The sequence below is a fragment of the Pagrus pagrus genome, assembly GCF_965226575.1.
Source record: "Pagrus pagrus genome assembly, chromosome: 5".
In the NCBI taxonomy this organism is placed as follows: Eukaryota; Metazoa; Chordata; class Actinopteri; order Spariformes; family Sparidae; genus Pagrus; species Pagrus pagrus.
The window spans coordinates 25,213,622-25,237,688 of record NC_140189.1 but is presented as its reverse complement, the minus strand read 5'-3'; the positions used below and the strand labels follow the sequence as shown (position 1 = coordinate 25,237,688).

Genomic DNA, 24,067 nt, shown 5'->3' with positions numbered 1-24,067 from the left:
TGTCATTGGATAGCTATTAATAAAGTATTCACACATTATAATCATCAGGGCCAATATGGCAGCACAGTGTATTAATATAGACCGTACCTTGTTGTGTTATTCCTATATTTCTACAGTAACTGCTGTTTTCTGTATCAATACATGGGTCAAGTCAAGTTTATTTATGTAGCACATTTCATAAGACAGGCATGGACTCAATGTGCATCAACATAAAAATAAAAAGTAAACACCATCCATGACAGAATTGTATATGATACAATAAAATACAAATAAAACTTAGAAGATAGCAACATATATAAAAACATAGAATAAAACATATAAGATAGGATAATATATATAAAAACACATAAGATAAAAACAGAATAACATACATGATTAGAAGGTGACACAATAAAAAAGGAATCAGATAAAAAAGGTGTTATTATGCTCATATAGATGATAAATATAATAGTATACATTTCCATTTTCTGCTACTGTATACATCCAATCCACAATGTTTTGGAGGCAAATATTATACTTTTTACTTCACTTTATTTATTTGCTAACTTTAGTTACTAATTACTTTGCAGACTGCATGGTGCATCATGTAGCACAATTTAAGATGACTTTATTTTGATCAATTGTTGGTCGATCCATACAGTATATACCGAACACATGTAAATTCACTGTATGGGTAATTTACTTTTACTTGTACTTTTGATACTTAACAGCAAGTTACTTTTGATACTTAGGCACTTTTAACATAAGATAGCCTACTTTCAGACTTTTCCTAAGTATTGGTATGGGTGACTTTCACCTTTAGCAGATATCTTAACATGATATCTTTACTTTTACACAGTTTTTATGGTTGATTTTTTATGGTTGATACAACAGTGATTATACATATTTGTTTGTATTATGTCATTTTCACAATATGCATGAAGCATTTTTTGCACAAAAGCACAGCAAAACATAACTTTATTTAGGGCTAGAGGTTTACTTTATTAATCCCAGACAGGAGAAATTCAAATGCAGATCAACAGTCCAAAGGTAAAGTGAATGATAAATAATAAAAACAAAACAAAAAATCAATATACTGCCTGTATGCAATATGCACAGTTGTGTATATACTGGTCTTTGTTAATGCATTTAGCTTTCCTAACATGATTTATAAATCACATTAATGAGTTATTGATTTGTATTTGTATATTTATTACATCAGTTATCTCCTCACTGCTCTCAAACACGAAGCAGAAACATAATCGAACGCACCCTCGCGTAGGCCCCGCCCCCACCGTGTGTCGGTGGGCGGGGCCTGGCTCTGGTTAGGAAGAAACAGCGAGGTGGGGGATGAAATGAGGTCACGGAAGCCTTTCGTGCACGTATGTCACGTCGTGCATCGCCATACATTTATTGTTGCTTTCACTCGGAGTAAAACAGGGACGATAACATGGACGATGCTCTGCGGGTGAAAGGTGCCTGGCGGTGGGAATGGGTCCCTCCGTGCGAACCAGGCGATCAGCTGAGCCTTGTACTGATCCAATACAAGAAGAGAGGCACACACCAACACTAGGTCCAACGCACAGAAATCTTTTATTACATAAGAGGCTTTACTGGGTTGACACACAGCCAGTGAGCGATTGACAGCCGATGTTACAGAAAAAGAAAAAGAAAAAAAAAACACACAGCCAGCACAAGCATTTCAGCAGCACAGATGCATACAGACAATCACACACAACATCACACACAGTTTATCCAAATTATGACGACAAACATAATGAACACACAACTTAATTAGATATTTTTTCTGATCAGAGAGCAATATTATGTGCATGAATGAATAAACATCTGGAGACAAAAAATCCATTCATGCATTATTTTTTTACTTAGTTCAAATGAATCCTTATAAATAAATAATATTCAGATTATTATAATTTCTCCAAATATGACTGTCCCCTCTTTGCACCACCAGGAGGCAGCAGACTACTGTCGACCAGAATTAAAAGAATCTACACATTTATAACACATTTTCAAACACTTCATACAGCAAGAAATTAATTTAAGTTCAAAAGATTAATAGAAGGGTAAGTGCACAGGACTGATGCGGTTCAATTTATATATCCTTCTTAAATAGATTATAAAACAGATTCGAATAATGGTCAGGGTAAGGATAGGGGAGCACCTCAGGAAGTTTTCTTTTTCTTGAAGCCGTCTTTCCTGGAGACAGAAATAAAAACACATTACTTCAACACGTAGAGTGAAAGAACAGGACTCTGTGTGTTGAAGGCTGATGCAGGTGTTTTACCTGTTTTATGAGAAGAAGCTGTAGAGATAGGAGAACCCAACGATCCCGATGATGGCACAGCACAATGTAATCATCATCTTTTTCTGTGGGTTGAATCGAAAACGGACAGGAGTCAAACAAAAGCAGCCAAACACAATACAGTTATTGACATTCATGGACACGCTGTTCTGAGGAAATGACTGAGCAAAAGGAGAACAAAGGGTCACAGAGAATAGGATGTGTTTGTGTGTGAAGAAGAGAAAAGGTAAAAAAAATAAACTTACCTCATCTTTGGCGCCAACCTTAAAAAGCTGTACTTTGCAACACAGTGGTTAACATGCCGCACCAACAATGTGCTGACAACAGCTACTACACCCCATAAAAACACATTCACAGCCCCTTCATAACATGCAGTCATCAAAAAGGGTCAAAATTCAGTTACATATTTTCAAAGCTCAGCAGGACAGACACACTCAACCAGTCTTAAAAAACATAACATCTTTAATTTCCTTTAAAATCATTGGCATGTTAATTTAAAACAGTGTACAACAGCTTCTGTTTTTTTCCTTCTTGAGCTGAAATGCTGTGAAGAAAAAGGGCCTCGAATAAGGATTGAACATTTGAGAAGCAGACAGCCTGGTCAACAGACCCAAACTTGGGAGGGCCTCTCACTTTCAAGTGCTCCCTCCACGACCAGGACTAAAGGCACCATTCAGGCTCCGTTCTGACGGAGACAAAGACTTCTCTCAGAGATGGCAGCCGTCATAACGCACAGGACAGTTTACAAGTTACGTCTCTGCACTACAAAACCCCTAAACGCGGTCAATACCTGCTGATTAAAATGGATCATCTTGACTCTTATATTATCTCTTGTATACAGTCCTACATGCACAGCTGGAATCACCAGCTTTAACAGACTTATTAAGGGTGTAATATGTAAGAATCGTCCATAGCAGCATATCACCAGATCAACCGCTAAGTGTAGCTGCAAAGCAATACGTAGATGTCACAGCATCACAGCTGTTATTTCCTAATTTTCTGTTGGTTATTTTAGTTACTTTTTTAATGCTTTCAGCTAAAATTCCTTCATATTGCACATTTAAAGCCACTGGGTGACAACATGTGCACTCTACCAAGAAGAAAAGGCCCAGTCGAATGATGGTGACTAACCAGAATTAAACTCAGTTCACAAATTATTAGGAAGGTACACGTAGCTTAAACTAATGCAGTCTAGTACAACAGCCCTGCAATAAATCCGACCTTCATTTGGTTTATTGGCACATATATTTATATACTACCAGTACAACATATCAGATTTTGTCATGAAGTCAATTAAATTTCTGTACAGTTTTTTCATCGTTACAATATGGACTAAAACTAGAAAGAATAAAAGAAACTGTTGTGGATATGTGAGGATTCAACCTTATGGTCATTTTGGAGGTTGTACTCAGTTGTTCGGTTGTAAACAGCTTCACGGATATAGGATGTATTGCAGGGCTGCTGTATTACAATGCATTACTTTCAGACTGCTATCGCTAATAAACTAGCAACTGATTTGTATATGTAAAGTAGAAACACTATGAGACCTAAAAAATGCCAGGAAATGCATTTCACACTAGTAAAGAGGCACCAGTCAGAGAGACTTTACTGTATGCTAGAGTGGCCATTTACATCTCATGTATGTGCGACTTTATTAGCAACACGTCATCAAAAAGTATAATAAATACGACTATTTTGGTACTAATGTGGAAAAGGCTAGTACTATCTTTCCACCCTTTGGCATTAAAACGTTGTGTTTTTACAGCATTTTAACAAAGTAGACAATCATGTAAAAGGTCAAGGCGGTTAACAATGGAACAGGTTTGCAGAGATACAAAACAAATATTCAGGCATTTCTCTCAGATGCTGCAGAGTTTAGATAAATCTCCAAGCAAGGAATGTGTGTTTATCCCCCTAGCCTGTCTGGTCTTGCTCATCTTAGCTCCACCTGTCCATGAAATGTGTTTCCATCATCCACCATCCTTCACATTTAAAAATCAAAGCCACTTGCCTCTCTAAATTGAAGAATCATAAATGAGAACACCGATCCTCTTCAAGTTAAAGAACAGACATTGACAACACGCAAATAATTACGTTATTTACACGATGGTGCAAGCTTAATTACAGAAATAAGACATACTTTGAAATGTGAAAGTGCTGGAACTCCCTAAACCCAACATAATCCTAATACACTGAATATACAGTAGCTAGCTTTTCAATCACAAAATGTGTCAAGGCTCAAAAAGGCAAGAAATGTTGATACAGGAGGTGATGTGAAACTTTCAGGTGACACTCACTTCCAGGCTGATTCTTTGGCACCGAGTGTTGAACAATGAAATGTTTAGTGGCACTGGAGTGAAGTCATTATCAGTTATTTTTCAATTCCCTTTTCCCCTCCGCAGAGATACGACAGGTATTGTACCTCTGACAGATTCAGTCTCATTTCCTCATTTGCAGCAGAGCATCCTCAAACTGGGGGAGTCCCCCAGACCCACACCGACCAGGAAGGGCTGCTCTGATTGGACAAAAAGTTTTTATGACTATTACAAGTCTCATAGGCCTTCTTTTTCCTATAGGTCAAACAATAGCCCTTTTTTTAAATTGATGAGTTGAACGTCTGTGGGTTGAATATCATTGTATCCATATGGAGTGATCATCAGTTTTTTCTTTGGCGGGCCACCTGATGGAGGACAGGATGGAGTGGAGGATGAAAAAACTGGTGGTGGCAACAAGACAGCAGTCCTGTTATACTGTCTGCGTGATGATGACGATGACGATGATGAGAACAATCACAGCACAGCACACACCAATAAAGATCATCTTCTACAGAGAGGGTGATACAAAGAGAGACATACTGTTAATGACAGGGAACATGAGCACTGAACAGAGCCCACAGACCAAACACCGGCTCGAACAGTCGAGCCAAGACGGTAACCCAAGATTTGCAAAACTCTCACATATACGCACTCGATTCAGCACAGTATTAGTACAGCCAGCTAGTTTTGCGAGCTGTTGTGTGTGTTATTGTAGTGGTCAGCTACGGGCATACGACACAGGATTTATTGGTTGCTGTTGTAAGCACACCATTTCAATGGTTCCTCCTCCCTGTCTCAACGGTCAAGGCAGAGAGAGAGCACAGAGCAATTAAGAGATCTGTTTCACAGAGGTTGCGCTCTAAAGCACAAATAAACACACCCACAACCCTCCAGACTTTGTGTGAATGCAGCCAAAGGGCTCACTTAATCCTGACTGCTGTTTGTTCTCTGTTCTGCCTGTGTGAGTGTGTGTGTGTAGCCCCATCTAGCCCCGCCCTCGGTCAAACAGACTCACAGAACTGCAGCTCTTTATCTATTACAGACTGAGGAGAGAGCGAGTGACAGCAATGTGACCTGGTTATGTCCCGCTCTCGTGCTGGGGGCTACACACAACTGCCCAAAGGTAGACGCCCGGAAACACTACTAATACTAAGTTGGAAAATACAGGCAGAGAGCAACCCCTTTGTAGATACAGACACCGCCAATGCATCGTTTGCTTTTTATAAAGGAAAATCCTGCATAATATATCTTTGAAGTTAGCTAACTAGCTAGTTAAGGTAGGTAGTAGTTGCTACCAATATCAGTCTGTACTTTGGCATTGCTCATTCTATCTAGAGACAAATCTGAGGTTATCTGTGTAATGAATTCAGAATAACAGCCACTGGCTGCTGAAGACGGTCACATTTGATGGCACAACCTTTGCTGTGCTTGGCACAAAAATGCTCATATCTGACTAGTCCCAAGATAAACATGCACCAAAAATGTCTGATGTACTGGGTCGAAGATGTAGCCTACACATGTTAACTTTCTTTCAGGAAAACAGAGAGGTCATGGATTTGGTTGTGGACTCCATCTTTGGATTTCTTTCATAGCATCACAATGTACACCATGTGTTTTCAGAGAACAGGAATTTAATTGCGTACAAATCTCACAAGAGTTTTCGTAAATCTAGGGTTACCATCTCTTCACAACCCGCTGACACTGCATGCAACTAGCTCAGTACTAGCACTGCTTTGTTAGTTGAGCAGTAACCAGAGGCAAGCACTGCAGAGTAAGAGACAAAAAAAAACAAAAAAAAACACCCACACACACCCAAGAATTCAAATACAGACAAACACACCTCCAGTAAGCCCTATGGCTAGAAAGAAAACAAACATACATACAGAGAGCCTGAGGAAAAGAGCGTGCAATCCCTTTTCCAAAGCATGTTTCATACCCACACCCATTGAGGCTACACAGAGGTTATTTGCTCCACAGTTACTCACCCTTAGCTCTCCTCCTATACAAATAGCTCATCAGCTCTGCTTCAATCCCACTGACAAACCGATTATGAGAGCTAGTATGGCCAGCAAGACCACAACAATCACCACTATTATCACCATTTTCTGTTGGGAACAACCAAGTATATACAGTACCATCAGGACTGAACAATAAATACTGTATATGCCTAGTCTATACATACGTGCAACAATTAAGGAATCTACTACTGTATGTTATATAGTACTTGTACTAGTTCTGTACAGTAAATACCGCATTGTATATCATGAATCTCTCTGTAGCTATGTAACCGCATAAAGACAGTCTGATAAACCAGTTTTGTCTTGACGCAACACCGTTGACTTTATGTAAACCTGTCTACACAAAATGTATTTTCACACACATGCTGTAACAGTCTGACAAAATCTTCATACACAGATAAAACCAAAGAATAACAGCAGTGATGAGATGACTGTAAACAGACAGGAGTTCAGGTTAAAGCTGAAGAGAAGAAAGAGAAGAGTGTAGAAGATGTGTGTGTGTGTGTGTGTGTCTGTGTGTTTGTGTGTGTAGGTAGGAAGGGGTGGTGTTGGTTTCTGGGTCTTGGTGTTGGGGCAGGTCAGAGGTTTTCAAAGCACAGGGGTCCACAGGCCACAAGGAGGTGGAGGCTCAGGAACAGAGCTGGTAGGAGGGTCATCACAAGTCATCACAGGTCAGGATCAAGGTAAAGATCAGGGTCTTGATGGTCGGGACGGTCTTCATATTATCAGGCAGGTTTCCCAAAAGCATCTTTGTGTGTAAGAAGAGTTCCACTTCCTTCCACTTTTCATAAATTACAGTAACTGGGCATTTAGATCGAAAAAAAATGTCCACTGTGTAGGATATAGGGGCAGAAATGTAAGATAATATTCGTAACTGCATTTTCATTTGTGTATAATCACCTGAAACTAAGAATTATTGTGTTTCTGTTGCCTCAGAATGAGCCTTTTATGTCTATAAAAAAGGGAGCAGGTCCTCTTTCACAGTCCATCATGTTGCACTGCCAAGTTTCTACAGTAGCCCAGAATGGACAAACCAAACACCGGCTTTTGAGAAGGCCTTTCACATTTTTTACTTTGTTTTAACAGCCACCTTAGATGAGGGTAGGGCGAGGGGTGTAGAGTTGCTTGCAATAGGCAACCACACTGTTAGATGCCTCTAAATCCTACACACTGGACCTTAGAGAAAAAAAAGAAGAAGAAAACACGGCGTTGTGTTTTAGATACCACTAACACGATGAAATGGGATCCAGGACGCAATTACTGTTCCTGGGATGGCAACCGAGAGTCATGTTTGTTTATTCAATCGTAGCAAACAAACATTCTTGACAGCAAACCCAAGAAGGGTAAGGCTTTAAAGAGTTTAATATGATCAGTTGATTCAGTTGTAATCCTAAATCTACTCTCTCTTTCGGATTACAACTGAACCATCTAACCATATTAAACTCTTTAAAGCCTAACCCTTCTTGTATCACGCTCATATTGAGCAGGACGGCCAGTTTGTGTCGCAGATCCATGAGTCTAATATCTTACAGATGCTTAACATTGCGCAGCAGAACAGAACTTTAAAACTCTTTTGTTTATCATAACACAAGCCAATTTGTCTTTTGTTGGAATGATTGCAACAGTAGAAATACGCCGTTTATGTTGCAAAGCTATTTACCAGGAATGTGTGCTTGCACTGCATCTTACTGAATTACATCACCTTGTGTTGCTGCAAATCTTAAGCCATTGATTGTACTACGAAACAGCGTTCTATTACAAGGCCGGGCTTGTGAACTCTGACACAACCTTTGTCCCGATCTTTTGTCATTCTTACTGTCTCTCTCTTCTTTGTACTACCTATAATCGCTGCCTACTATTCTGTAGCAAGTGACTATTTCCGTTGCTTTTGGGAAACCGGGCCGCTCTTCCTGACTGTAGTCACTCACACGTCGAGCCTCTTGCTGAAACTTTGCCGCTTTCTTAGTGTCTGCTACGGCCCGCTCCACAAAGCCCACTGACTGGTCCATGTTGCTCTCAATCCTGTCGATCATCCCACCCTAACATGTGGCACGGTGTCAGAGGTGACGGAAAGCAACAGAAGCAAATAAATCAAAAAACAACAGCAACAGAAAGACAGAGAGAGAGAGAAACAAAAACCAAAGCATTGAGAATGTAGCTATTGTGTGACCGGCAGGATGAGGGAGTGTGATCAGTACGCACACTATGTGGTTCAAATGTGTCAAACTGTGAAAAAAGTGTCACGTGTCTTGGAGATAAGCAGAAAAAAACAGGAAGAAGTCAGAAGCAGACTGATGCAGCAGTTGGCTGAATTACATTACCTTACGAGCTTTGGTCTGGTACCTTACAGCTTTTTTGGTCTGTTCCTTTGCCACCATTATGTGGTCCACTGACTTGGACACATTCTGCTCTATGTTGTCTACTATGTCACCCTGAAAAACAAAACCACAATCAGTGAGAAGCAGAGCAGAACAAACGTATAGTACTGGTTTAAATACACAAAACCTACACTGTTACTCAAGTAAAAGGCCTTTAAAACAGACTTTTTGTAACACTTCTTCAAACTAAAAACTTGAAATAGAAAGACAAGGAAAACAAGAGTTTTCAAGCAAAATGACACAACACAAAGCAGAGGAGTGCAGCCCTTACCTCAAACCAGCCTTGCCCTCAGAAAGCATGACGCAAGCAAGCAAGAAATATGTGGTTAGACTTCTGTATGCATGTGCATAAAATGAAGACTGAATATGTGTTTGTGTTCATTCAGGTCTGCTCTGATGTCTACAATGATGTTTTATCGGTACATCTTACTAAATGCATTCATGTTGGTTCCAGCAATGTTGGGTGATGAGATGGAGGTGGAGGTGGCAGAAGAGAGGTGAAGAGAGGTGTGAGAAAGGCATGGAGCTGTAAAAGAGGAAATAGACATAGATGCAGATTGATAGTCAGATCACAGTGACGACAGGAAGAAAAACAAATAGAGAGAAGTCAGGATTGAACACAAAGCCGTGGAGAAAGGTTCAGAATGAATGAAACAGATGAGAAGTTCCTGATTTAACTGACGGGTGGATGAAATGATGGCTGGCAGGTGGATGTACTGTACCTGGCTCTCCACCAGCATGGCGATGTCTACAAACATGTCGTGCAGCTCCTTGATGCTGCTTTCCAGACGGACGATGTCTTTGTGTCTGGATTCAATCTCACTCAGGGCTTGTTTAGAGATCCCAGAGTCCACAATCTGTGCAGAGGAGAGGTCTATAGTTACCACCAACATCCCATCACTTTTGACATGAAGATATGTCCCAGGCTCATTTTTAATATCTCGTCTTTCGATTTCTTGTCAGCGTGGCAGAGATTGGCCGTGATCCAGTTTAGTTTGCATTTGACAGGAAAAGGCAGGGAGGTAAATCATGAGGAACTGAATAAAAGTCCATCTCATAGTGATACAGAGAACTACATAAAGTCCTCGCAAAGAGAATTGTCTGCCGCTTCAACAGGAAACGAGAGGTAATAGTATTAACCCTAGCAGCCAGTGTGTAGCTCAATGACCATTAAACATTTCAGATATAACAGCAGTGGCTGTGGATCAGTAGGTAGACTCCAATAAATGCAGGGTTGGGCAAATTGATTCCTGGCTCCTCTCGTCGACATTTCAAAGTGTCCCTGAGCAAGACACTGAACTCCAGTTGATCCCAATGGTCAGGCAGGTGTACAGCAGCATATAGTGTGCCACAAGAGGTGAATGAGAGCAAATTGTAAAGCACTTATGCTAAAAGCGCTACGTGACTGCACTCCATTTATCATACTTAACAGGAGTAAACCAACTGTCTGTAGCAATAACTGTACAGAAGCTTACAAAGAGAACCATTACACTTAATACATTTTACTGTTTAATGGCGGATGGCGACCAGCTTTGAGGTTCATTACCGCCACTTGCTATAACAAAGCGAGTACGGAAAGAAGAGGAAACGATTTAAGAGGTGATATTTTATTAACACTAAATCAATATTCAAAAACCGCTATGATGTATATACTTCATACTGTCATTAACCAAACTAAGCTGTCCACTACATGCACCAAATGTTGTATTAGTATGACTCGACACAACCATCTCCTCAGCACAATAGAGAGGCTTTCTCAACAATATATAGCACACATGCTGTTGTCTGTTCAGTTGAGATACACTGGCGCTCATTTTATCAAACAACACAACTCAGCACTCTCTGTCATGAGCTGTCATTCTTGCATCTTTTCTCAGTCTCTCATTTATTCCTTTTAAGAAAGGCTGATTGGGACGATTGGGGCACTCAAGAAGTCACAAGAGAGCAAACTGACTTTGAGTCCAAATCACACGCACAGCTAATCTTTAACAAGTTGATACGAGGCGTTTTACTGAACCAATGACAACTTGGCCTTCTCTCAGTTCAACCACATGATCATCAGTGTCAAGGCAAAGTGAATGTTTTAGTACTGATAAAAGTGGTGGAAATGCATGCGCACACACTCTTACCCCTGCGGTAAACACGGCAGCATTGCCACTCTCCAACATCTCCTCCAGTTCGTCATCTGTCGTTGCTTTTCCAGCTGGAATGGAAAATAAAAGTGTTATTGAGTGAAGACCGTGGCACCATCACGTGACTTTATCACCATTTCTGTGACTGCCACTCACTGATCTCTAGCTGTCTTTGAATCCGTCCTTTACTCCTCTCCCTGAAGTCCACTTGGGCTTCATTATACTTCGTCATTACCTCCACAAATTTCCTGGACAGTACTGCATGCTGGGGGACAACAGGAAAGAATGAATTAGCACATATGTTGTCTTGGTGTACGTACTAAAAATCTGCCTCAAGGCCCTAAACTTAAGGACCAAGACACATCTGAAATCACATCTCACAAATGTCAACAGACAATCTTTTTTGACATATACTAAGTTGAAAACAATTAATTATATATATGTTTATGTTTTACATGTTACCTTTTCTGGATTCATGGTTCTACATTCTCAATTTTGTCACGGCCCATTGTGAAAGAGTATCTTTTTCTTTTTCTTTTACAATAATCAGAGGAATAACATAAGAAGAATAGAAGAAGAGGCAGTAAAGAAGAAGAAAAACAGTAAGACTAAAAGCAGAGGCGACCTGAGACTTCAGGCGGACATTATTTACCTGTGATTTACGTATCCGCATGTCAGCCGACACCCTCTCCTGCTCTTCTGACTCCAGATTCCTCTCGATGGCTGGAAAGCAAACCAAACAATTGATTTATGATTCAGTTGAATTCTTCAGCAATATTTAACATTAAATCAATTATTAAATATCCCCTTTAATTTCACTGACAAGTTGTGTGTGTGTGTGCTAGCGGTTGGCAGACTCACTCTTGAGTTTGTTTCTTGCATTGTTGGCCATCTTCTTTATTTCATTGGTGATTGCCTCCAAGTCATCTTGTGTTTCTGGGAAGGAAGAGACATGTGGCAATAAACAGCCAAGACTGTTGAGACAACCACACACTTATTGCGACTACAAATAAACTGTTATCTCGTCGACATTTAAATGACGCCAGGTTAAGATCTGCCGTCTCTTTCAAACGCTATCACTTGTTTACAAACCAGTGAAGCTGCACTCACATACTCTAATGTTGCTTTAAGAAAATCATGCTTTTAGGTCTGAGTTTTGAGTCAGTTCCTCTTAGCAAACGTCTGATATAACTCAAATTGGGACAGAAAGCAGCTTGTAAAGGATAAACAGTAGGATTAGGTAAGAAAACCCTCCTCAATATGACCCTAAGTGAGTCAAGTCAGGTGAACAGGAGGAGAAGCTGGTCGTGGTAGAGCATCTTACTCTGATCTGACGTGGGTGCAGACAGGATGACCGAGTAAAGCTTTTTGACTTCAGCCACATTCTCGTCAATTTTATCAATGCTGTTCCGGATGTCCTCGATCTGAAACAAGCACACCACGCGCCATGAATCTCAAATGTATGTAGACGACAAAAGAATGAAGGCAATCCGCAAAAACATTCATTCACGTACAGCCTCATAAATACGAGTGAAGAAGTACAGTTCCCACACACTCGTGCACCGACAGTCACACTGACCTGACAGAAGAACTCGTCCATGAAGGCTGCGTTGTCCACAGCAATCTCCACCTCTTCGTCATCTTGATCACACGTCTGAAAGGATAAAAGTAAAGGCTGGATCAGAGTAGCTCCAGAGAGAACGTGTGAAGTGAAGAACATGTTTTTCTAAAGCTCAGCGTGTAAAGTATGTCGTCATCACATCCAGATTAAAGATTTATTCAGGTCTTTGTTGTGTTGATAAGGGTAAAAAACAACCTCTGTGTGCCTGTATAGCTCAATATTACAAGAGTAAACACTTTGATAGTGTTTGGTCAGTAACATACGTCTCTCCTCCTCCTGCTCATGCAGTAAATGAGAAAATAACTATTCTGGTATCCCTGCACACTTTATCCAATCTGGTCCGAGAACTCCTTAAAAAGGTGGCTCTGTTTGCTCATAAACGCGGAGAGCAGAGTTTTCCAAGAGAGACCTGTCCGAGGTATCGGCACTGAATAAAGGCTGCATGCCAATATGTCACCGTAATCAGTCACAAACAGAAAGGTAGCTTACACAAGATTTGGTTGATGTTCGCGTTTGAGGTGATATTCAACAAAATAAGCCAAACTTCTCGAATGCATCAGGACTATTTCCTGGAGTCTTGTTGTTACTGTCAGGGGACAGCGAAGAAATAGTCCACCATATACTGTAAGTGCCCATAAAACAACAACCTGTCGTTTTCACTCTTTGCTAAGCTAAGCTAACCCGCTGCTGGGTGTGACTTCATATTTAGCATACAGAAACGAGAGTGGCATCAATCTCCGTATGTCACTTGCAACAAGAAAACAAATAATCGTATTTCCCAAAATGAACCATCTTATTGACTTTGTCTAAACACTAAGCAGCTGTGCAAGAAGTCTGACAGAGATGAGTCAAAAATCTTAATACTACCCATGATACCCAAGTCTTCATTGAGTCAATAATGTGCTCAAGATAATCAGCATTGTAATGATCATCTTACAATAAAATATAGTTTTTACAGGCCAATACTACTGTTATATTTTTAACTGAATTCTGGAGTGTGTTCTATCTTGTCCAAATATACCGAGTACTTCTCGTCTAGAGATTTATTTCTTCCTGCGAACAGCATTTCGACCATGAACAACCACTTACTAATGAAATTGCTTCCTGGTTAACAGCTCCGCATGACGCATCAGCCAGAAATATTGGTCTGACCCTAATCAGCCTCCACCCAATAAAGTCTGTCAAAGCTTCACTCTGCTGAAGTCATAAATGTGTCACAAGGGACAGTCAGCAAACACAGGGCAGTGCAGTGCTGCTGAGTATTTACATGGTGAGGGCCGGGCTCCAGGAACTCAACCTGTTTTCCACTGGCTGTAAGAAACCACAGCAGCCATTGTACAGTGTAAACAGACATCATAGGGCCCAGCTGTGACGGTGTTAGGTGGAGGAGAACCAGGGTCAAACAATTAATTAAAAAAGGGAGAGTTGGCGCACTTTGTTTCCTCTCTTTTCATTACTTCTGCATTTTACAGACAAATGTGTTTTCACTGCGCACCCAAAGAGTGTTGCTGGCCCACTAAACCCTCCACACAACTTAGCTTGTGTTTCTGTTTTGTATCAGGTGACAGAGTCTAAAGTCTGGACACTTGACTTTCCTGGAGAATGTCAGCCTGGATCAAAGTCAAAGCATGGAAAAAGTAGCCAACACACCCGTCGACTTCACTGCTCTCTCATATCACCTGACTCGGCTTCAGTCTGTAAACCAGTAATCTCAATAAATATCAATATTACACTTTATTATGCCGCAGTAGAACAACTCTAACGATAGTTATTCTTTAACTTTTGAATGAACTCACGCTGTTCATTGTTTCTTATTGAGTTAAATAATGCAGAAGATCTCAGAGCTACAGCTGCAACAACAGGGCAGCCAGGTAACCAGGCATCAGCTTTTGGTCACCTTGTGTTTTGAGTGATCGATATACTATGCAGGTTTGCATCAGGTTAATAATGAAAATGTAAAGTAAAATAATGTTTCAAAGCTTTACTACAGTAATCAAAACAAATTGTTTGTAGTTTGTGTTTTGTCTCACTCTCTCAATTCTTGGTCGTCCGAAACAAAAAAAAACCTATCGCAGCTGTCATGTTTATTAACAGATCCCTAAAAAATTAATCCAGCAGATCACAGGTTGTTTCTACACTTTCTTGGCCCTGGCACGGTCGGAAGAGGTGTGCTTCTGCACAGTACTGTTGCTCATGCATGAGCACAAGCACGGGTGGGCAACGGGGACATGAAGTATAATGGTGCGTGTGACACCGCCTTGCATAATCAAGAAATCCAGGAATGTGAGAGGGCCGTCTATGACCAAAACGACACAAAATAAGCCACAAAAAAGTCAGTAAAGTCATGTTCTCTATTGTTGTTCTCCATTGTGCTGCGACCGTGCTACGACATGATGACGTATGCACAAGAGGTAACCGTGTTTAGGCCCGGTTGCAGCAGAAGCAATGTGAGTGCAGCCCAGCGGGGGGACTGGTGAGGACGGACAATCGTGCTTCGGCACAGTACGGAGCAACCGGGCCAAGTGTGAGTTCTCCCTTACATACAGTCCAACGTTTTCCTGATTTATTCAGATTATACACAAAGGAAAGCCTGCATGTTTCCAGGCACTCTAAAATCCTACACCATGGCTGAAGGCCAGGCTTACCCACTTTATCCTTCCTATAAAAGTTAAATCGGATGTATGGAATACATACCACGTAATGGACGTCAGGGATGTGAGGTGGTAATCCATTTTGTTTATTGTTTTCTTTTGTTTTGTTTTTTAAAACTATTTTTAGACATTTTATAAACAAGTCAACCAATCAATAAGCAGAAGTTTAATCAATGATGGAAACAATCCAAAGTTTTGTAACCATACTGGGAACATTTACTGCTACAGAACGTCTTTCTTTCCGTTCAAATGTTGAGTTTTACACCGCCTTTAACTTTCTACCCCTCATCTGAGATTTGAATTGCAAATGTAGCCTTGGCGATTTGGTTCAGGCTGCTGTAACTAACAACAGTTGTGAACACAGAGCTCCCTGGACACCACACACACACACTGACAAACTGCTTGTTTTTTAGATCTCGCAGTGAGTTATTCAATGAAGCTGCAACACTCTGGCCCTCACACATTATGCTCCCTCACACGGCATTTCTGCAGCGGCGAGATAAGAACAAGCACTCACTTCCTTCCAGTGTCTCTCATTCAGCAGATACAAGAGGAAAGAGACTGGTGTGCACAACAAACGCTTTTACAAACCAAACAGACAAAGGCTACACACACAGAGGCTTTTGATTTAGTGTAACAACAGTTTGATACTGACAGGAGCAGTCAGAGGGAGTGACTTTATCTCCCACATCATTCCTTTTAAACTCTGATCATCTTATGACTCAACTAGAGACATGATTTCTGACCACAACATGGGGGATGGAGGTTGGTTTATGCACAGAGCAACCCTTCATGATTAGCAGCGCATAGAGCTGCAACAGGTAATCGATTAGTTGTCAACTAAGAAGAAACTAAAGTCAAAATTATCTGATTCCAGCTTGTTAAATGTGAATATCTTCTGGTTTGTCTACTCCTCTATGACAGTAAACTGAACATCTTTGGGTTTTGGACAAAACAAAACATTTGAGGATGTCATCTTGGGTTTTGCGAAACACTGCTTGACATTTTTCACTGTTTTCTGACATTTTACATACCATATAACTAAACAATTTACTCAAGAAAATAATCAACAGATTAATCGATAATGAAAATAATCTGTAGTTGCAGTCCAATAGGATATTGAATGTTTTAAAAGGCAAGTGTGTACTGTAGAAATAGATTCACATTAAGCAGTATTTTTCAGCAATTTCTGCTTGTCTAGCAGAGGGAGAATAACACCCATCCTCTAATCATTATTCCACGAAAAATAAATAAATACCCTGAGAACAAACTAGATTTAATGCCTCTGTGCAACTGTGCCAAAATGTTGACTGACAGCGTGAACTGTGAAGCAGCAAATAAGATTCCCCCCGCCCCCCCTTTTTTAAAACCAAAATTGACAAAACAGCTATAATCTCATGCTTAGTTGCATGAAGATTGTGTAATCATCAAAACCTTAAATCATACAGTGGATAACATTTGAACAACTAGACATCAATATTAGAAAAATAGAGCACGCGCTGCACATCAGTGCATGAGTGAAGGGTATGTCAGCTTGAATGCCAGCTTGTTCCTCTCATTCAAATCAGTTAATTACGTTTGTTTTGCATTCAGAGCACCATATGTCAGGGTGCACGGTTCCCCTCAGCACGGCGAAAACTAGACTAGTGGTTTCAGTGGTTTTCTGCCTCTCGATTGACAAACTGACGGCCTCTTTTAACACACAGTTTCAATGGATCCTGGTTTATAAGACTGTGTTGTACTGATCTTTCTGGAAAGTCAGATCAAATGTTCAGCACATTGAAGACTGATCAACACCATGCACCCATCAGCTTCCACACTACCATGACAAAATGTACATTCAGAATATATTCAAACAAGCGTGACAACTACCTGTAACACGTATGACTCATTGTCATGTTTAAAACTATGTAAACACAATCCAGCAATCCCTCGTTATCTGTCCTGTGACTCCGTCATCTCTAAAAGAAGCTGGGAGCTGATTACCTTCGTCTCTGAGGATCATAAATGACGAAACAGTACCAGATAACATATTTATTGTGGAGGTGTGGAAAGAAGACAGTTGAGAAAGAGGGTGACCAAAGGCTGAACTGAGCTGAAAAGGAAGTCCTGTAGAGTAAGAGTGGGAATCTCTCAACCCTGTAATACGGTTTGATTTTGGTTCAGAGGGCTACAATGCTATTATCAAACGATTAACGATGCATCTTGATGAATCCATGTGTTTGATTTCTAAAGGCCTGCATGATTTTTTTCTTACTGTATGAAGGCTTGCAGCGGTATACGAGTTTCAAGCTATAGTGAGGTCTGAAAATTGACGGTTATCGTACTGTGTACATTTGTGTACATTTCTAGTCATCAACTAGAATCACCGCCTCGTGGTCAAGTTGCTGTTCCTGAGCTTTGGCGTTGAATAATGGCCACAATTTTTACCAGATTATGATAAGGTGATAGCGAAGTTGACCTTTGACCTCTTGCATATAAAATGTCACAACTTCACCATTTTACTTCACCAGGTGTTCTTGAGATATTACGTTCACTAGAATGCGACAGACGGACGGACGGAGGGACGCGAAAACACAATGCCTACGACCACGATATCACCAGCGAGGAGGCTTAAAAATGCATCTAGATTTTAAGTTTATAATCAAGTTTAATTTGTGTCAGGACATAAATCTTTGTGAAAATACAGTGTTTGCTCAGGCAAAAAATCTCCTGTTTTGATTCATTTAAGGCTCAATGTAACTGATAGAAATAATGATGTCATTTTCAGAAATAGTCATCACACCATGAACACATCATCAACCCTAACTATGTGACTACCTGCTATTTTTAAAACATAGTGTGTTTGTAATGACCCATCACCATCAAATTGGTCCAGTCATAAGGAGCGTGCAGCCTGGTCTGACAAACTTGTTACAGGCGATCACAATGCCACGCATTCAAGAGATCATCAGGATGCATTACAATCATCCCCCCCAACCCTAATATATGGTAATCAATCATTAAGTTTTTTACAGTAATCGACAGACGTCTAATCTAAAGCTATTTTTATATTTTTTCCAAACAAAAATGCCAAACTTTACAGAGTTTCAGCCAATCACTTGGGAGAATTAGCTGCTTTATTAATTCATATGTCATGATTTGAGTAAATGTATCATCTTTGGAGAATTTGTCAGACAAAACCAGCAATGTAATAACATCCTGGGCCGAAGGAAATTGTGATGATTATTTTCCACAGTTTTTTAGGCAGATTCATCATTTCATAAAAACAACTGTTAGTTGCAGCCCTCTGCAATAGATTTTCCCACGGGATGATTTAGAAAATGAGCCGGTAGCGATCGCAGCAGCAGGACAAGGACCTGGGGTCAGATTTACAGCAGCGTGGTGACAGAAGCCAAACTACTCCCATCAGGACTTGTGTTAATGCAATGCTAAAATCTGACAAGGGATTTAAAAACTCCATGTGCCGCAGAAGAAGCCGTGTTAGCTCTGGTACAATTTGCCCCATTCACTGTGCTGATATCTGAGCCAGGTGGGGGAGCAGAGAGGTAATAATGGGAAACACTGTGCACACAGAACTGTAGAGGACATGGGTTTTGGAAGAAAACTGCTGTCATATTATCTCCAGCCTTCAGTCTGGGTCATGGAAATTAAATATGGTGAACAGTACAACAGTGTCAGCTGATGTTCTTCTTGGTATTTTTTTGTCTGAGCTGTCTGAGCAAGAAACTGTATTCAAAGCATACAAAGCAATATAAACGATCACATATGACTTTAGCTCCAGGTTAAACAATAAGTCAGCGTTTCTTGTTGCTCCTCTTTGCTTAAATCTACAGCATACATCAGGTGATCACGCCGGTGTTGGCGTTAGCCCATATTCACATGAACATATGACTCCCCCACCCCCAACACACACAGGAACCAATATACAGCCTAGATTACTGCCGGGAAGTTAAACATTAGATAGAAAACTCACGGAGGAAAACTGTGGCGGTGGGTGAGTGTGGACAAAGAGGGAAGATAAAGAAAGGGAGGTGTAAACACTGGAAAAAAGCGGAGGGGAAAAGGACAGTAGATCATTTTACAGGTCTTAACATAAATACAGTCAACTTCCCAACAACTGACTGACCCACTTCACTTGCTATCCGTACTTCCTTGCCCTGAAAAGAAACCAGCTGTGTGAGATAAAGACGTCTGGAGGGGTGGAGGGGGGGACAACTTAAACACAGCAAATATTTGGCCAGCAGTTTGAGGTAGCTATGGCAACACATCCCGACTTGAGTTACAATTGGATTAAAGCCTCACCCCCGCGGGCAGCTAGTGTATTCACTGTCATAAGGAAGGAAGTTTGTGTTTGCTAATTACTTCTGTGTTGCTGCTGTATAAGACATGCAGTCTGACTGCTTCACTCCATTTCAACTGTTGATCTTGTGTCAATTTTTAAAACTCTCAACCTTGACCACGATTAACCCGACCGATATATCGAATAGCCGATGTCATCGGCAAATATTGGCCTATCACAGATTTATCGTTGTTGGCATGTGTGCTGTCCGATGTGCGCTGATATAAAACCTTATTGTGTGAAAAGCAGAAGTAATTAATAATTAAAATACCGGTAAAGTTTGTGGTTTCATTGCACAGGTGTCGCTTTCCCTTTGTTACATAGCTTTGATACAAGTGTTTGATAACCAAATTTGAGGGATCATTGCAATAAGTGTTTGTATATCAGCCGATATATCAATATCACAATTTTTTTTATCGGCATCAGCCCCAAAAATTGAGTACCTGTCAGGCTCTAACCATAATTAACATAATCTGAATAGCTTAACGTGTAGTGGTGGTGACTATGACTACAGTAACCAATATTTTCTTTATCGATGTGTTCATGGTGACATCTCCACATTGCTTGTTTTTGTCTGGTAAACAGTCCAACACCCAAATATGTCCACTAAACATTGATATGAGACAGAGATAGGCAGCAAAATCCTCACATTTAAGAGGCTGGCACCAAAGATGTTGGCATGATTTTGCTGGAAAAATAACAATTAATCAGTCATTAAAAATGTTTGCCGATTAATTGTCCGCTCTCAGCTCAAGTGACAACAGTTAATCTGTGAAAATCCCACCAAAATAATGCTGTTGTTGCAATTTTAATCTGAAACTGCCTAATGCTAAGATTAAGTAAATTGATTAATGATTGTTTATTCACAGATCTGAATCATACTGTAGGAATCAAGGGCACCAACTTAAACATGAAACTTGACAGCTGGTGATAAACCAGACCAACCAATAAAAATTACTATTTATTCCATTAACAGACACTAAATTGTCAGACAATACTGTGCAACATGGCTGCTTGTAAAGCAACAGAAAATGATGAATGACTGAGTGACTTCTACCTGAAATCCCCATTTCAAAATCACTTCCCATCCTACAGTGTTACTACATCTATCACAGGGGTCATCTCATGGTACACTATTGGTTCAAATGATCAGTGTGTTGTATCAAGTGTTCAAGTTAAAATGGAAATAATGTAATTTTCATTACTTAACTCTCATTTCTTCCTGTAAGAAAGGCTATTTAAAGTGTACACACAGACAAAACTGAAGAGAAAAAGAGACAGTGTAAGAAAATTGAACATTTCCTGAACACTTCTTACCGCTTTAAGTTGCTCCAATCGGTCCTTCATCTTTCAGACGGTTAATTTCACACCTTTACACCAAAAAAGATGAGCACAATATTGTGTAAAAACGGCTCAAAAACAAGTCCCGATCTCTGAATTCCTCAGCCAGCTGGCAAGCTAGCTGTCCGACACAAACCAACCGCCAGTGAGAAAGAAACTCAAACTCCCCAGAAGTCTTGACAGAGGTGTCTGAGGAAAACACTTTTTCAGAAAAGAGGAGTCTTTCCGTCGTTTTTCCATACAATATGGCTGCTGGGTTTAAAACCAGTGTTTTTTCTTTGCTAAATCTCCTCGCTCAGGGGATTAAAACAACAGTTGTGTAGAGGCGTATAATCTGCCCCTCCGCCGGCCAGTAATCATTCTAAAACGCACTTCTCTGGCTCACGCATGCGCAGACGAGAGGCCGTCAAGTGAGATGAAGGAAGCCACGCCCTGAGCCACCTGCAGCATGATGCATTCAGGGGTTGTAGGAAACTAACTGCTCAAATTGAAAACTAATGGTGATCAATTAAATACGTTTTAAGTAATGTAGCTTTTGATGTAAAAGTGCTATATATATCAATTAAATATTTTTCATTTTCAAATAAAGTATCTATGCAAGGAAATTAAATGCAATATTATTGTTAATATAAAACTATTATGCATCAATTAAATGTATTTACTTTTTAAATAACGTCTCATTGCACTATTGTGTCATCATTGTGTGAAGGTGAAGTGTCACTTTTATGATGGTGATGGTTTTTCCCCCCCTTTCTTGTACAAAGAGTATATAATTGAGTATATGATTGTTCTTCATATATAATTGAGGTACCACACAGCTGAACAAAATGATGGAGGCAGGTTGATAACAATCTCACCTCAAGGTCGACTCTGTAACCGTGGAGCTTTTGATTTTTCACACGCCAACTTCCTCAGTCAAGGCTAATAATGAAAGCAGGGTTTGAAGCCAGTCATTCATATATGTGGATGTGAAAACACCCAGAATGAACTGAAACGCATATTAAATTTTTACTCCACCCCACAAACCACAAAATACAACACAATCTCAAGTAAATCTGCACATTGCACATTGTCTTTTCTTGATGTCAGTTTACACAAAGAAAAGCAAATTAGGTGCGTTAACAGGACTGACGGTAAAGAGTCAGCTATGTCAACCAAAGATTTCAAAATAAAACTACCCAGAGTTGTTTTGTTTCTTCAAAGAGGTGCTCATCATACATGTTGTCAGTTCTATCCCACCTAGAGCTCTCAGTTATCCAAAGGCTCAAGTATGCCTTATGAAAGGTTAGAATAGTCGTATTTCCGTTTTTGTAATGTAACTTGAAAGCAGCACATAGGGTTATCATATTAGCAGGGATGTGGTGACGGGCAATATGCCAGGACAGGCCGTGCTTTTTCACTTTTTAACGCAATGTAGAACCAGCAATAGATAATTGAGTAGATTTTAATCATTAATGTGAAGAAACAACATTAACAAAACCAAAGTGTTAACCAATCAGAGGAGAGCAGCTACCTGTTTTCATGAAGTTTGGAAGGCTTATTATGTCATTTAGGAGAAATAATGGATTTAATTTTTTTAATGCATGATTAAACTTTGAGACACACTTGCTTTTTGTTTGAGCCAAAGATATCCTGTTAAATTCCTGAATGCTGTGTCGCCATGTTGAGTAAATTAAAATGATAGGCTACACTACACTAGCATCCATAGGCTTACAGTTTGACATCAAAACACTCTCCTCACTATCCATCAATGTCCCTCTCATCCTCACAGATATTGCCTATATGTCATGATCAGTTGCCCTTGTTCTGAGTTAAACTGGCTTTTGTTCACTCTTGTGAGGTCACTCTGAAAGACCTATAAGGTGGTGCACACATTCAAAATCACTTGACACTAGGTCTAATAGGTTTGAAAAGATTATGCCTACATCTGTGGACTATTAGATGCATCTGGAGGATGGTGAGGCTGCACCCTGGTCCATGCAGTAGAGGGCACACGTCACTACAGACGTGCAGAGTTAAACTATTACGTAATCCTTCTGGGCTCTGAATGGAAGAACATGAGTGACATCTGGTGGCCATCAGTGTGTTGAACAGGCTCAAATAATAACCCTTCTTGGTTGAAACAGCTTTGTCTGGTTTCCCCTCTGTTGATCTATTCAAGCTCCATCATTATGCCATATTACATGGCAACAGTTACCAGTTAGGGGCCCCTAATTACACTCCCACCAACCACCTACTGTGTGTTGTGTATCTCATATATTCATTCAAAGCAAGTTGCACACAGCAGACTATACAGAAGCTTTATTGTAGGTCTACAGGCCCAATCAGTGCTGCTATTCTGGAATAACTTTTCCCTTTCAGTTAATTTGTGATTCATTGTTTTTTAATTTGATGCTAGAATAGGCACTATGAGCATAATAAAGCTCTCAAAACTACATTTGTGAGCACACCACACCTCTGAAAGATAATGCCTCAAGTTTAATAATGCAAGACCTGTTTTTTGTTATTGTACTTACTACACCTGCTTTCATCTATTCTGAATGCATACTACTCCATACTATAACCAACTGTTTTGGTAGATGGGATGAGTTCACCCAGATTACAGAAACACATTGTCCATGCAGATAGCTTTAATTCATCCAGGTGTTGACATGTAAAATAGACATGGCCCAACACAATGGAAGAGAATAAAGGTTGCCTGGGGGTTAGGTGCCAACATGTTCACACAACTTCCATATACACTTGTATTAAGGCCCACTGCAGGCAATATTGCCAGTTTTATAAAGGCAGCAGGCTTTTTTCACATAGGAGATAACATGTCAAAGCAGAAAAGACACAGGTAAAAATAATTATAAATGAATTCAGGTGAGCTGCATCCATTTCACCTTTGTTTTATATGACAACTCAAATGCCTCCCATTAAAAAGGCCGACTCAACTACAAAGCGTCCCTGCTGTTGAGGAAAAAT

The 24,067-nt window shown here is 40.2% G+C and overlaps 1 protein-coding gene across 2 annotated transcripts; it reads right to left on the bottom strand.

Annotated features, from left to right (window-relative positions):
• Positions 1–1,548: 1,548 nt before the first annotated feature.
• On the bottom strand, positions 1,549–21,463 carry stx3b (syntaxin 3b). 2 transcript variants are annotated; one of them, XM_084352383.1, is made up of 11 exons: positions 21,077–21,463; positions 12,725–12,799; positions 12,470–12,569; positions 12,007–12,081; positions 11,798–11,868; positions 11,302–11,410; positions 11,143–11,216; positions 9,736–9,870; positions 8,957–9,067; positions 2,285–5,125; positions 1,549–2,196 (listed from the first exon to the last, which is right to left on the bottom strand). In XM_084352383.1, the coding sequence occupies exons 1-10, from the start codon at positions 21,104–21,106 to the stop codon at positions 5,048–5,050; spliced, it is 858 nt and encodes a 285-aa protein (XP_084208509.1). In that variant the 5' UTR covers positions 21,107–21,463; the 3' UTR covers positions 1,549–2,196; positions 2,285–5,047. The 2 variants fall into 2 exon arrangements, with proteins under 2 accessions (XP_084208509.1, XP_084208508.1); XM_084352382.1 differs by lacking the exon at positions 1,549–2,196 and adding an exon at positions 6,603–6,722 and having other exon boundaries at positions 5,037–5,125.
• Between the last annotated feature and the right edge of the window lie 2,604 nt (positions 21,464–24,067).

Bases quoted from the DNA above. Each gene is read 5' to 3' on its own strand.
- stx3b (XM_084352382.1), bottom strand. From the start codon at position 21,106: ATGAAGGACCGATTGGAGCAACTTAAAGCG. The intron at 12,570-12,724 runs GTCAGTGTGACT...TGCTTGTTTCAG, and splicing joins TGGACGAGTTCTTCTGTCAG to ATCGAGGACATCCGGAACAG. The intron at 11,217-11,301 runs GTGAGTGGCAGT...TTTCCATTCCAG, and splicing joins TCAAAGACAGCTAGAGATCA to CTGGAAAAGCAACGACAGAT.